The sequence below is a fragment of the Lissotriton vulgaris genome, chromosome 1_1 (assembly GCF_964263255.1).
Source record: "Lissotriton vulgaris chromosome 1_1, aLisVul1.2, whole genome shotgun sequence".
In the NCBI taxonomy this organism is placed as follows: Eukaryota; Metazoa; Chordata; class Amphibia; order Caudata; family Salamandridae; genus Lissotriton; species Lissotriton vulgaris.
In genome coordinates this window covers 401,687,625-401,702,308 of record NC_141685.1, presented here as the reverse complement: position 1 = coordinate 401,702,308, position 14,684 = coordinate 401,687,625, and the positions used below count along the sequence as shown (strand labels likewise).

The window sequence follows — 14,684 nt, the reverse complement described above, 5'->3', positions numbered from 1 at the left end:
TAGTAATCTTATTTTGAATAACCAAGACTGCTGCGGTTTTAGAGCTAGCATTCCGTGTATAGTAACCGTTTCTCAACGAGTTACACGTTGCAGCAATGTCCTCTTTCCATCCCCGCATGGGATTGTAGATAGTTCGCTTTGGCCTTCCGTTCCAACTTTGAAAACAAGAAGTCACTCTCACATCAGCCCGAGAGACCTTCGAATTGCAGGTGGCAAGAACCACAAGTGAAATACACTCACTGCCAAACACAAATCTCCCTCTCCATGTTGGACTAATAATAAACCAAATATTTAATGCGTCTTTTATAGAGGGTTTTTCTCACTTTTCTAAACTTGTGGTATCCAGACTATTTTTGGAGTAATTCTGGCCTTTTTTCATTCTATTTTTTCCAGGGCCTTTGGAGGCTTTTTCCTGGTGGTCCTGTTGATTTGTGGTGTGTTGGTTCTCCTATTACTAAGCAATAATGCTCGATCTGTGGAGCTGCCAAACCCAGTCCAGTTGCAACTGTACCATAATCGAATGCAGCAACTCTTTGGTTCTATGCCAGTGGAGTCTTTTGCCATTGGCTACTGGCTGACCTTCCGTTATGCCTACTTAACCTGGGTGCAAACTATGTTCCACTGCCTCCAATTGGCCATGGATGTCTGCCTATCCAGTACCACAAATGCTGCCCTGGTATACGATCTGTTAATGGGTCCATTAAAACCCTATGACCAGATATGTGCCAGGGGTATGTGTTTGGTGTGCGATCCTCTACTCCGATCAACGGAAGACTTGAGTACCTGTGCTCTTGCGTAGCGCCTCATAGACCGCAGTTTCATCAAGGTTAACGCAGGGTGCCCTAAGATGCTCCTGGCATCTTCTGGATATGAGGAGCATCTTAGGGCATCATTCGGCCTGCTCAGCTGGATAGCATACCTTATTGCAACGGAAGGGACAGACAACATTCTGGAGTTCATGGCATTTCGCTTTTCCTGCAACATTTTTGTCTCTGACGACTAGCCATGAATGGATAGCATTTTTTGAGCATCCAATTGGCAACATTTTTGGGGTACATAATACCCTTGCAATGCGCCCTAAATAATGTTGAGCTTCAAAATTACACCAATTGAATTACGCCTAAGACGCTTTGCTTCTGGTTACCTCAGATTATTGTTTTTTACATAGAGCTAACGCCCTGGCCAAGAGGAAGGTGTCACATGGCCCATGGGGACATTGTAGTTTTTTCACTTACTTAGCATAAGCACGCTGCAACTTGTCCGCTGCTCTGCACCCGTACTGCGCGTCTTTATTTTCAGCAATCATTTGAATGGCTGCTTTCACCTGACCTCATCGCTGTGTTTGCTCTCTGCATGTTCCTGGGATTTTGACTAAACATTATGTGCAAGGTCGAACAACAATGCCCCTTATTTTGTTCTGGCCAGACCTTAGCCCTTAGACAAAACATACCGATGCAGCTGTTGTTTGGACAGCGTACTTGGGTTTTAAGTGGGGTACATGAATAGATGATACACACTTGAAGAGGGACCTTTCCAGGGAGAAAAGCGAGACAACACCTATGATGTAGATCTACCATCTATAGGATAAGGTATGGGGTCTGTTAACCAAGTTCAAAAAAGCGTGACAGAGTGCACACCAGTTTGTTCATGTCATCAACTTTTATCCTATATTGAGTTTGTTCTCGCGCTAAGCCCAGGATCGTGGTCTACCCTAACCACATGGCTGTGAAAAACAATAGAAAAATGGGGGGACATCTCACCCCATTTCAGGACGCACTGCGGTGAAGTATGCATACCAGTGATGCAGCAAGTTGATCCAGGTTTGTTCAAAATGTATTCAAGTTTCATGAATATTTTCATGATTTCCAAGGTTTTTCCATAGCCACATCAGGGACATCTCACATTTGTCACTGTAACCTTAAACGCTGGAGAAATGCCAACAGGCCTTAATCCGTAGCTCGGAGTGTACGTGAGTAATCCTCATCAGGTCCTCCAGTAAATCCCAATGCATTTCGGGCCTTTACATGACCCTTCGTCAGGGGTATTCTACAATTTAAAAACAATGTTTTAATACCAAGTATTCTGAGCCAATGTTCCGTGTTAATACATGTTCAAAACAATGCAAACCCTTGTCTCATGGTTCATCCACGTCATTAACGTCTTCCCGCTAATCGTAGCCAAAAACCCCACCACTAAGTTGATGCCTGAATCCACCTCCCTCATCCTCCCTCATTTCTCACATTCAATTACACCTTTGAATCCCCGTGCAATAGTTCCCGGGCATGCAAGCCTTCTGCTAACAAGTCCCAGAGATCTTCTATCATGTGTGTTCTGGATTGTATAATCATTTGCCTCTTTGTGAGTGAGTAGGAGAGCAAGTGAGACACTATAACTAGTCGGTCCTGGGTTTGTGGGTACTAAGGTGGTAGGAAGACCCAGTCCCTATACACAAAGGTCCCATATTCCTGTGCATAGTTCTGTATTTATGCAGAATCCCTGCAACACCATGCATGCTCTCACTGACAGACAGTGGGCAAATAGTCAGCTACTGTCCCTGTCCTGGGTTTAGCACATAGAGCAGTAGAGGAAGTGTATTGTCCTTTTTTAATCCAAAGCTGTGACTGAATCTTTTTATCTGTTTCACTGAAGTGGAGACCTCTAGCCCACTTGTGTCAAATTCTGTATTCTATGCACCTTTCCAGTTACTACTTCTGACATCCTGTGTGCACGTCATGCATGTCTGTTCATCCAGAGTGGGACATGTATGGTGTATGTGTGAGTGAGTCCGCGCAATAGCGGCCAGTGGGATCAATTTTGAATACCCTAGGTCTGGCATTTATATATAATAGAAATGAGGTTGTTCTTAATTTTTTTTTTTTCCTAACTACCACTGAATTGAAGGAGGGGGACACAGGGACTTCCTTGGAAATATGTGCTTTGCTTGGAAAGAAGCATCTGATTAGTTTACCTGAACATCGCCATTTGGTGAATGTTGGGTGCGGGGTGAGACTGCAGACTGTTGTGCAACGTGAAGGGAACCTTAAGATGAGGCCTGCAATTTTGACCTTTGCCTGATTAATTCCTTCAATTGGTTGTTGACAGCCAGGTGCAGAAACCTCACACCTCTTTGTGCCTTTGTTGTGGGTGCTCCCCGCTGGGGACTATTTGCTATGAGAAGCAGCCTGGAGAGGATTACATGAAAGGACATCCACCTCAAACCTTTTCCAAAGCTGACGTCCGTGGATACACATCTGTAACATTTTGGTGGGTAAAAGTGGGCCTCCATGCCTAATGCTTTGTTCCAATTCCAAGTCCTCTTGAGCCAAGGAATGGGGTAGTTCAGACAGGACTCAGTGGACAGCTTTGCTACCAGAGTTTGTGTCTGCCCAACTGCCAGGTTCTGAGAGGTAAAGGACATCACCTATGTCAGGATCTCCTGTTGAAAGAACTGTATATCTGTCCTGAAGCACTTCAAAGCCTACCTTCATGCTAAGTGAGGGAAGGAGCCTGCCAGTCTTGCAGGTACAGTGTCTTTTCTGTAGGCGCAGCTTGTCCAATGTGTCTTTGGTGGCACCCAAAAGAGGAGTGAAAAAGATATATGGAGCTTAGTGTCTGTGTACCTGCAGTATTTCCACTTTGGTTTCTGGCAGGAACCACCAAGAGTTTTCAGGCCCTGTCGGGGCTGTGATTTTCTGAATTTATTGGCCTGTGCATGGCTGCACCTACCCAGAGCAACAAGCCTGTGTGTGCTGCGTCCTGCCTGAGTATCGGGCCTGTGTGTGACCGCATCTGCCGAGAGTGACCGGCTGTTCATCACTCAATCACAGTGTTGTAGAGCACAGCTTTTTACCCGGCGATCTCCAAGCTCTGGTTGGAAGTGCCAGCCTCGTTCAGACAGGTGGTGGTCGAAGAACCAATTCTGCCATGGCTGCTTCTGCTGAACCATGCAAGACTAAATCTACCTACATCAATATTAGGCGGAAAACATGGCACCTATGACCTTTGCCAAGGGCCCTGACTGCTGCGACTGCCATAGGAAGTCCGATTGGCACTACAACTCAGAAATGCCGACTTCATGCCTACTGTGCACACTGCCGGAATGTGGGCCAAGTGGATATACCAGGGTGAACAAATGAAGTTGCAGACTGACATGCCAGCTCTTAGGAAAGAGGGTGTGATTGCACAGAGCTGAGCGAGCTGGTCATTGCATCTGTTCAATAAGGACTGAACTACCATGTGCAGTAGACTAAAAACAGATTGAGCAGTAAAGACTGAACACTGCACCTTCCGGAGTGATAACTGCTCCTGAATCATAATCCCAGTAATATCTCTTCCCCCCAGGTAGGGGGAACGTCCAAGACCCTGGAATAATGAAGTTTGGTCAAGGGGAGGATCAGAGGAGATAGTAGATAGAGATGCAGCACTGCCTGGCAGTGCCCAATGGCGCCAAATTCCATTTCGTCATACTAGTGTGCAATATTTCCTTCTAGTGCACCAAAATCATGAGCACCATCCACTCCGGCTCACCTTCCGACCCCTCCCCCACCACATCTTCAACAAAGCAAGCTCCATCATCGCACCGCGACTCTGAAAGATCATCAACATCTCCTCAAGACTGCTATCTTCCCGGAGAGATGGAAACACGAAGACATCAACGCCCTACTCAAGAAACCCAAGACGGACCCTAATGACCTCAAGAACTTTTGACCTATTTCCCTGCTCCCGTTCTTGGTAAAAGTCATTGAGAAAACCACCAACAGACAACTGACCCACTTCCTGGAGAAGAACAACATCCTGGACTCCTCCCAATCACTCTTCTGCAGCAAACACAGTACCAAAACCACCCTCATCGCCGCCACAGATGACATCAGAATCCTACTGGACAATGGCGATAGCGCAGCCCTCATCCTCTTGGACCTCTCGGCTGCCTTCGACACTTTCTGCCATCACACCCTTCGCACATGCCTCCACGACGCAGGGATCCGTGACAAACCCCTGTACTGGATCACTTCCTTCCTCAATGGTAGAACTCAGACAGTCCGCCTTCCCCCCTCTTCTGAGACGAAGCCACCACGATCACCTGCGGCGTACCCCAAGGATCATCCCTCAGCCCAACCCTTTTCAACATCTACATGGCACCGCTTGCCAACATAGTCTCAGTGCACCACCTCAACGTCATCATGTATACCGACGACACCCAGCTAATCCTCTCCCTCACCAAAGACCCTGTCACTGCAAAATCCAACCTCCACGAGGGAATGAAGGCCGTCGCAGAATGGATGAAGACCAGCCGTCTGAAACTGAACTCCTCATCCTCTACTCCACACCCTCGGCAAGGGACGACTCCTGGTGGCTGGCAACGCTGGGAGCTGCCCCAACACTCACCAACCACGCACACAACCTAGGGTTCACCCTGGACTCAACGCTCTTCATAACCCAGCAAGTCAACACTGTCTCCTCCTCCTGCTTCAACACCCTCCGCATGCTCCGCAAGATCCACAGATGGATCCCCACAGAAACCAGAAGAATGGTCATCTAAGCCCTCGTCAGCAGCAGACTGGACGACGGCAACACCCTCTACGCGGGAACCACGGCCAAACTCCAGAAACGACTCCCAACGCATAAAAAACGTCTCTTCCTTGGAATTCCTCACCACAGCCACATCACCACCCACCTCAGAGACCTGCACTGGCTCCGGGTCAACAAGAGGATCACCTTCAAGCTCCTCACCCGCGTTCACAAAGCCCTTTACAATTCCGGCCCAGCATACCTCAACAAACGACTCACCTTCTACACCCCGAACCGCCAGCTCCGCTCCGCTGACCGTGCCCTCGCCACCATCCCACGCATCCGCCGAACGACCACTGGCGGCAGATCATTCTCCCACCTCACTGCCAAAACATGGAACACCCACCCCGTCCACCTACGTCAGACCCAGGACCTGTTGACCTTCAGGAGACTTCTTAAGACCTGGTTTTTCGATCAATAGCTGCCTCCTTCCCCCTCCCCCCAGCGCCTTGAGACCCTCATGGGTGAGTAGCACGTTTTACAAGTAGATTGATTGAATGATTGAAAGGAGAAACACTGAGCTGGACATCCATTTATTGTGGTGTAGGCTTTGAACTCGGAGTTCGCCATCACTACAACTGAGAGTTATGTGGTGAAGGGTAGTACATGGCCCAGTTTGACCTTTTAGGATGGTCCCTGATATAACAGAGACAACTGACCAGAAGCTCCATGGGTTAAGCCCAATAGCCCCTTCCCGCTCTGTCCTCACAGAACGGAGTCTGACGACCTCTCTTTGGTGCCTTGGTTCCAATCATGACTCAAAGTCCTGTGTTCAATGCACTCACTATTGGGGAGTGTGAAGCCAGTCAAGGTTAGTCTCCTTGTGTTTGCTTTGTTTGCCCTAAGTTGGCAGGGTATGCCCAGATGTGGCTCCTTGCACACTTTGCCACTTTGCCCAGAAACCGGTCCCAGGAGGCTTTTTTCCGGTCCAGGGAAGACCTGGCTTGGCAGTTTGGGCTGGACTGTTCCCATGAGGCACATGGTCAAGACTGATTTGCATACAGCTGGGTCTGAACGGAGGGGGCAAAGTGAGCTAAAGAACGATGATGGATTCAACCCAGATCTGTGACTGGGGGTGAGTATCTGAAAAGTTTCAATGCTCCGTCCAGCATCAAAGACAGTGTTTGCCATCATTTGGATCGCCATCCTAAAGTAACTCAAGACTAAGTCTGTATGCAAGCACAAATTGTTACATGGCATTCAACTGGGTCCCCCTGTTCCCACTTCAGGGAGAAGTAACGCAGTCAGCAGTTGAAAGTTCCAACTGTGGCAGCATCATCCAATTCAGACAGGATTCCGTGGTTGGAGCCAGTGTGCCCAAATTTTCCAGGGTTTTTTAAGGAGTTGATACTGCAGCTGTTTTGAATGGTTCTGGATTCCTCTGGCATGTCTTCTGGCCCCATGACTCTGTTTGGGCCTACATTGCACTTCCACCAGCAGGCCACCTCCAGTGCCACATGACCATACTCTACTTTAGTCCTGGTCCCTGCTTCAGCCATGGAACATCTCTGCCTCGGCTTCTGAGGCACCAGTTTGAGACTCTGTCCCAGTTCCTATATCTTATCCAGAGCCGACTTCAGCAAGATCTCAGCCTGTCATGCTATATGATAACTCAAATCAAACCTGTGACTTGGGAGGAGTCCCCTGCTGTTCGCTTGCCTCGATGCTGGTGGTGGTGGTGGTTGGAAGCCACTTTGCTATAGTCCAAGGTTCAAACATGTGCCCCACAGTGAGGCTGGTGCTGAGGGAGGGAGTTCATCTTGATAGTCCAGGGTTGGGCTGGAACTGTTTAGTATACCGACTTGCTGATTCTGAGCATCTGTCCTCCGCTCTGACTACCACTTTAGGAGGACCTGCACTCTCAACAGAAAGGAAGAGCTCTGCACCTTAACTTCCAATCTACACCTCCATGCATGGACATTTAGCCAGATCAACTCATTGCCTTTGACTTCCACCAGATGTGGTAGATCTGCTTTTTTATTTTAATTTCTACTTGCTGCTCGTTGACCATCGACAAAGTACATTTACTGTGGATGCTCATCTATGTTGTGAGGACAGACAAGTTCATCCTCTTTGAGCCAAGCTGTCCGATTTGTTTGTTTTTTCTGTAGCCCAGCAAGAGTGGAGGTTGGTGAGCCAAGGAAAGCTTGGGTCCGGCTCAAGCGTGATGTTTGGCCCTGGCTCAGTTTGAGGTCCTCTTAGAACCTCGGTCCCAAACTGTGCCGAGCTTTCACTAGAAGCGATGTGGCCTAATGGCTACACTTGCAAAACATGTGACATGGGAACCGGGTTTGAATCCCGGCCTCAGCTTTGTATCTTGTGATTTCCTTTAAATCTTCCTGTGTCCAAAAATAAAAGATGTAACATAAACTGTATCTGTAGTTATGCGCTCCTATGTCCCTAGCAAGGTTCGAGTTATGTAAAATTGCCAAGAACAAAATGTGCATTCTTCTTGTCACCTACGCTCTCATCTAATCCTCCAAGAATCGAGGGCAAGTATTCATCTTTGATGTCAGAAATAGATACACATGTTTTGGCTGATTTTCAGCATAAAACTGGAAATCCCGGCTTCCAGGTTTGACCAAATTGTGTGATCCTAGGCAAATACTTTATTTCACCAAGCTTCCTTTGTTTTGTTGCATAAAAAAGCATGTTCAAATACACCTATAATTTCCTCCATCTATTATAAGAACCAAGGCCACTTATAACAAATGACTAGCTTCTTTTTCACTAATGCATTGTCATCAAGGTGGGGGTGGCAATGTTTCTCAGATGTATGACGTTACAACGCATACTTTTACCACGCATACCATTACAACGCAGTATTTACAACGCATACCGTTACAACGCATAGCGCTTAGAGGTGCTGGATAGTGGTAAGTATAATTTTATATTCCAACTCCAGTCCCCGTGGACACTAGGGAAGGTGTTGGATATAAAATGATACTTATTCCCTATCCTAGAGCGCCCCCCAGCGCAATGCGTTGTAATGGTATGCGTGGTAATGCCTGCGTTGTAGTGGTAGTGCGTGGTAAAAACTTCGTTGTATACCATGTTTCTCTGTTTATGTCTGAAAACTCTTGCTTCTAATAAGTACTTCTCAAGCAATCTGAAGTACTAACATGAAACGTATGAATTTTGCTAGCTCCTTATCATATTTTAACATGATGTTTATTGCATGATTTATATGATAAATATTTTTAAGACTCGTTCACGTGCTCTTAGAGCCAAGTCAAACCCTTGGCTTGGATCTGGCTTGGCTCTCCCTGTTAATTTGTTGGCTCGCACACCTCTAAGTTAATTAAAGGCTACTCATCGGACCATTCTGCCTTTCTTTTTTGCCTGATCAGCCTTCTTTATTCAAGTCATCTTTTTTAATGCGTTCCTTAAAAGGGCTTTGGATACATGTCTCTCCCCGGCTCCTTTTATTATGCTGCACTGGTATCATAATTTTGTCTTTACCTTTTTGATATGTGTGCATCTGAGCCTATGCCAGTTGTACCCTGCAACCTTTGACCATCAAGATGGTTTTTCTCACCATCATCCCTTCCTTACATGGCATCAAGTGTTATATGTTCCATTGCTGTCTAAAGACTCTTCCCACCGACAGGTTGATGCTTTGGCCTCTCGTTCTGAAAGTTATGTTTCATTCTCATGCTGGGGGCAGCAAGTATGCTCCCCATGTTCTGCTCTCCACCACATCCCTCTAAGTAGGAGGAAAGGCGACACGGATTGGATCCAAGACAGGGCATTAGTTTATACATTGATATGAGTAAGGTGCACCGGGTAGATGATCAACTTTGTCTGAATTACTGGTTCGAAAAAAGGGAATTCAGCACAGAAACTGACCATATGTAGGTGGATTGTTCTTTGCATTAAACTTTGCTGAGCCAAAAGGATTCTCCTGTGGACCTTAAAACTCATTCCATCAGGGCAAAGGCTGCCACTATGGCCCTGGCCAGAGGGGTTCCTCTGCTGCTACAAGGACGTCTGTCCTTTCCAAGTACTATTGATCGTCCCTTCCACAAGGAGGGTCATTTTGCCTGCTTGGTCCTGTAGTACTTCCTGGTGAACAGACTTTTCCTTTGATCCTCCAAACTTAGGGGTAGGGGTTACTGATTTGATATTGGTTCAAAAGGTGATGAATCTGTACTTAGAAGCATCGATGAGAAGAGGAAATTAATTATCTTCAGTAACACTCTTTCTGGTGGATGCTATATTTTACCACAGATCACTCGCAGCCCACCCACCTTCCCGTTCTGTGGAGGGGATCTCTTGTAAGTTATGAGGTCCCAAGTTAGACTTTGCATACTGTAAGCATCTTAATTTGTCAGTTGCTCTCCATCTGAGGGAAGAGAATCTATCTGTTGATCCACTGCCGGTGTTCTGTGGGTACACCTATATGCAAATGTGTGTCTACGCATCTGGAGGTGGGACACCGTTGCCATGAAGTTAGATAGTGCCATCTGCCTGTAGGTAGGAATTATTGCAGAAAGTGTTCTGGATTTGGTCAGGAATGTAGAATGTTAGCATTCTAGTTGTTCATTAGAACTGTGTGGTGAGGCTGCAGGCGGACAATGGGGAATCAACAGACAGGACTGCTTCTACTGTTGGTATGGTTTTTAAACAGCATGTCAAACTCTTTTTCTCACATGAATGAGGAACATATTTGTGAATTCATAGAACATAGCCAGATTTTCCCTCCTGGACCACTAACCATAAAATTGTGAAAGGGAATCTGTTTTCTCTCAAAGACGTCTCGTCAAATCTCAGCAGAGGATCAATATGTTTCAATGGTTTAATCACCTTAGAGCTTACCACCATTTCTAAAATTAGAATGACTCCACTAATGAATGATTTATATTGTGACAACAATATTTTATCAGCAGTCCAGTATGCTTCATTTTGTGACCATCAATACAGCCATTCACTGCAATACATTTCAATAGGGCAAACATGGTGAAGCCTGATCACCCAAACAAATCTCACAAATATGCTGATCATTAACTGCCACCAAAAGCCAAAAGAATTCCATGAAAACCACACTATCTAACAGACCCCCACCAACCAGGTTATTATTGACTAGGGTGGAATAGTCGAACTCCTTCTAACTGGATAACGATGATGCTTCCAAAGAATTGTTGTAACATATTTTGACGGTAATAAGACAGACGCCTAAATTTCGATTTCCTCTGACCTAAACTTCTGTTTTTTTGTCGCTTTTGGTTTGGTATTTCGAGGGAAAGCATGCTTTTTTCTGGCTTAGCTCCGTGGCTTGTCTGGCATCCCCCTCTGCTGCACTTCCCAGGGATTATCAATTTCTAAAGGGGACCAATGCTCATTTTCCCAGGGATAAATCTTAAACTATTTATTTCACAGACCAGCCTCAATTAAGTAGTCATGTCGCTTGGGCATGCCCGTCCTAACATGTAAACATGTATAATACCAAAATAAACATCAAGCATCAAAATAAGCAATGGTAAAATGTCAAATCAGTGAACAAGAGCTTCGCCCTCTGGACATATGGAGACTGTGGTGCTAAAATCCATACATGTTGGTGCTACATTTATACACGTTGCCAATGCAAATAAATGGAAGCAGAAACCCTTGACAGACAGAAATCTAGAGAGAGGCACAAATGAGCAGTTGACAGGCACTTCTTATGGAAAGAATGCTAGAAGACCTTGGAAACTTTTACAAGTTTCTCTAATGAAGGCTAATTCTACTATCTTTTCCAATCGTCATTAATTTTGCCGAGGCTGTGCTTACTAGTGCTAAAATGTGCAATTTGTGATAACAGGATAACGAAATGGCAGTGTTAATAAAAAAAGATGAAAATGTGCAATTATGTTAAGGCTTTAGTGAGCTTCAAGAATATGAAAAGGAAATGTAAAAAATGAGTATCTTATCAATTATTAACACATATATGTGGAATCTCATTCTCAGTGGCTCTCGCAATACTTCATGCTGGGACACCTTTGCCGGGTAATTGCTTATGCCCTATAAGTAGCTATCATCATTATAATGCAATTTATATTGTAGATACACAATTGAGCCTCAATTTTCTTCCAAACCTGCTTACCTAAAACATAGCCTCAATTGTTATACCACAGCCTTGACATTTTTATTCTTGGCAATCTTCTCCCAGGTGTTTAGAATGTGACGATGCTGGTAAATAGTGCCCATCTGCCAATGCCATTCGAGTATACAGATTCCTTTGTTGTGTCAATGCCCACTCCAACTCTGGGCCAGTTCTGAATGATGTGTTGCACTGTTTGTGTAACAGATGCATTCTTTATTGACCTTTGAGTGGCATACATTTTTGTGTTGTGATTCATAGAATCGTAACAGTCATCCTACTACAGGATTCTCTGAAAACCAACATTTTAAATAAAAAGATTTGTATTTTGCTGTTCTTCAGAAAATGTGAGCTGCTACAGCAAGTGGATGACGATGATATGCTCTACCATGTGATCACTCCCGCCCGCAGCAAGGACAACAAACTCACCGACTTTATTATTTTGGCATCGAGAAGAACTCCCTGTGATGTTGGGTAAGTACACTGAAACGATTAGCCGATGTTGAGGAAGATACCTTGGTGTGGCAATTGAGTACATATTGTGAATTTACATAAATCATTCACTTACCTGAAAAACTGCATGGTAAGTGCAGTTTTTTTTCCACACAGCTTCGTGCAGGTGCATCAAAAGTAATTCATTGAGTCTTGTTTCACCACCTGGTGATTAAGATTTCCTTCTAGATTCATCTGATATGTTTAATATATTGGCTTTTCATGTTTGCAATACATGCTTATAGATTTGTCACTCGTTTGTCAGATGTATTATCTGTTAAACTGTTACCCGTATTGAGACTCGCGTTGTGATACTTTATAGTTCTTTGAAGTTCAACCAGTATTCCCTCCTTTTTGAGGTCTCGCTGAGCCAGCGCATGCGCTGCTCTGCGAGAAATTTAGTGAGTGGCTTTTGAAAGTGCTACCACAGGCTTTTCCTGGCCTCAAGCTTGCGTGCACGTGCGCGTGCTCGCGCGCACCCACCATGTGGGTTTCTGTCAAGGCTCATTAAGCCTTGTATGCCTCTCTCCGTGCTTCAATTCCCTCCCCCTCGCGCGCTGGTTCTTTTTTGAATCCTTTTCAGAGGGAAGCAACTAAATGTAAGAAGGAAAGATGTTGTGAACCGTTTCTTCAAGTTGCGGTTTTCAGTAAGTGAGGAGCGGGTCAATTATGCGGTAGTACAGCTTTATACTCAAGCACCAAAGGAGCTAGACTAAACTATAGGCCGACCCAAAAACATTGAATATTATTGAATGCTTTGGTGCATGCTTCAGCCAGACCGTGGAAGTTCAGATTGTCACATGCATTTAGGGCACTATGTCACTGCTGCTCCAAGGCTGCGAGAATGGTATATTCAACTTCACAAGCAGCTCACAAAAGGCAGTGGGCGGGTCACACTTACATGACTATTCCAAAACCAGATATTTTAATCGAAATGACCCTGACATTGATATATGTGTAATATGTATGACAAAGAGTGCAGTATTATGACCTGGGCGTAAATATTTAGCAATGTGGCTCAGGGAGGTGCGCTGGAAACACGACGTGTGATCTTGAGCTCAGTAATACGAAACTTGGCAAGGCCAACTTTGCCTTTTGTCTTTCCGAGTCCAAATATTGAGTACTGTTTGCGTGAATGCAGAAAGCATCTATTCTTTACAGAGCTTCAAATTACAGCCAGAAGCGCTATAAAATGACATATCAGACATTTTATAAACATATCGATGCAAAGTTTATGTGTGTACAGTTCTTTACATACTTGGTGTGACACAGAACAAAGCAGACACTCCAATGGATGGATTTTACTTTTCTTAGAATATTTGAATGTCTGACGTTGCAAATGTTTTGAATATATACATGCAAACACACATATGTGTGACTATATAAGCAATTTTTGAATATACATAATCTGTTTATTCAAAATCGAAGCCAAACCACTGTATGCTGTGATAAACTGTAATACTTTATGGGCTTCCCATTGCTCACAATCCATTATTCAGACGTGTAGAATCTTTCGAATGAAATATGGGTCTAAAACGGGAAACATAGTTTACAACACAGTGTTTACACCGCACCATTTTTACCACGCAGCCATTACAACGCAAGTCATTACTACGACTGGCGCTGGATGGCGCTCTTGGTTAAGGAATAGTGTGATTTTCTATTCCAACACCTTCCCTACTGTTACGTGGACTTGCGTTGTAAAAACTGCGATGTAAAGTACCATGATCACAATGATCGCGTTGTACTTTCATACATCCGTCTAAAACCAGTGTAAATGTGTAATACACAAACACACTCTCTAACACACCTACGATCACCTGTTGTATAAACAACCTTTGTTTTTAATGGCCATAAGTCACAGTCAATATGTGAAAATGAAATTTTTCCTGAGTTTAAGGATTACATAATTCCCGCAAATTGTATATTCCAAGGTGTAGAAAGTGTAGAAAACATTTTTGCATGTAATATAAAAAATACATAGCATGGTCCGACAATGCCATCTTTGCCGGTTACTGACATTTACAATTTTCATATCTCCAGAAGCTTCCAGGGCATTACAGATCTAAACAAGCATTGGCATAGCCAATAGGTCTCGCCTTTGGGACCTTACAATTGTTTAGCCATGAAACAGTTGATGTTGTTGCATCTAAGATATTGTGCTGGGTAACTAAATACTTATAAGGTCCCAAAGGCGAGACCTATTGGCTATGCCAATGCTTGTTTCATGTGCATTGGCCATTGTATTTCATGTTTATTCATGCATACCCGTGAGTATTCTTAAAAAATCCCCCCTTTCTGGATAGGTAGGCTCTTTGCAAGTCGAGAAATATTTGGTTCTGTACAGGTGTTTGATTAGTTAGTGTCCACTATTTCTATAAGGAACCGTTAGGCTATGAATACTACTGGGGGATCTCAATTTACCAAACGATATTACCAATTAGGCTCTTGCAAATGTTTTTTAAAATGACTTGCAAATAATGTGTGGTCTCGCCATGCAGATTTAATGTTAATCTGGCACTCAAATTTCGTACTCAAGTTTAGG

At 44.5% G+C, this 14,684-nt stretch overlaps 1 protein-coding gene across 14 annotated transcripts in view; it reads left to right on the top strand.

Annotated features, from left to right (window-relative positions):
- Nucleotides 1-14,684, top strand: part of ACOT11 (acyl-CoA thioesterase 11) — a 791,760-nt gene that overhangs the window by 706,399 nt on the left and 70,677 nt on the right. For all 14 annotated transcript variants that reach the window (XM_086952551.1, XM_086952558.1, XM_086952565.1 and 11 more), the window contains one exon: nt 11,990-12,121. In XM_086952551.1, the coding sequence (XP_086808677.1) occupies nt 11,990-12,121 (132 nt within the window). The remainder of the gene's footprint in view (nt 1-11,989; nt 12,122-14,684) is intronic.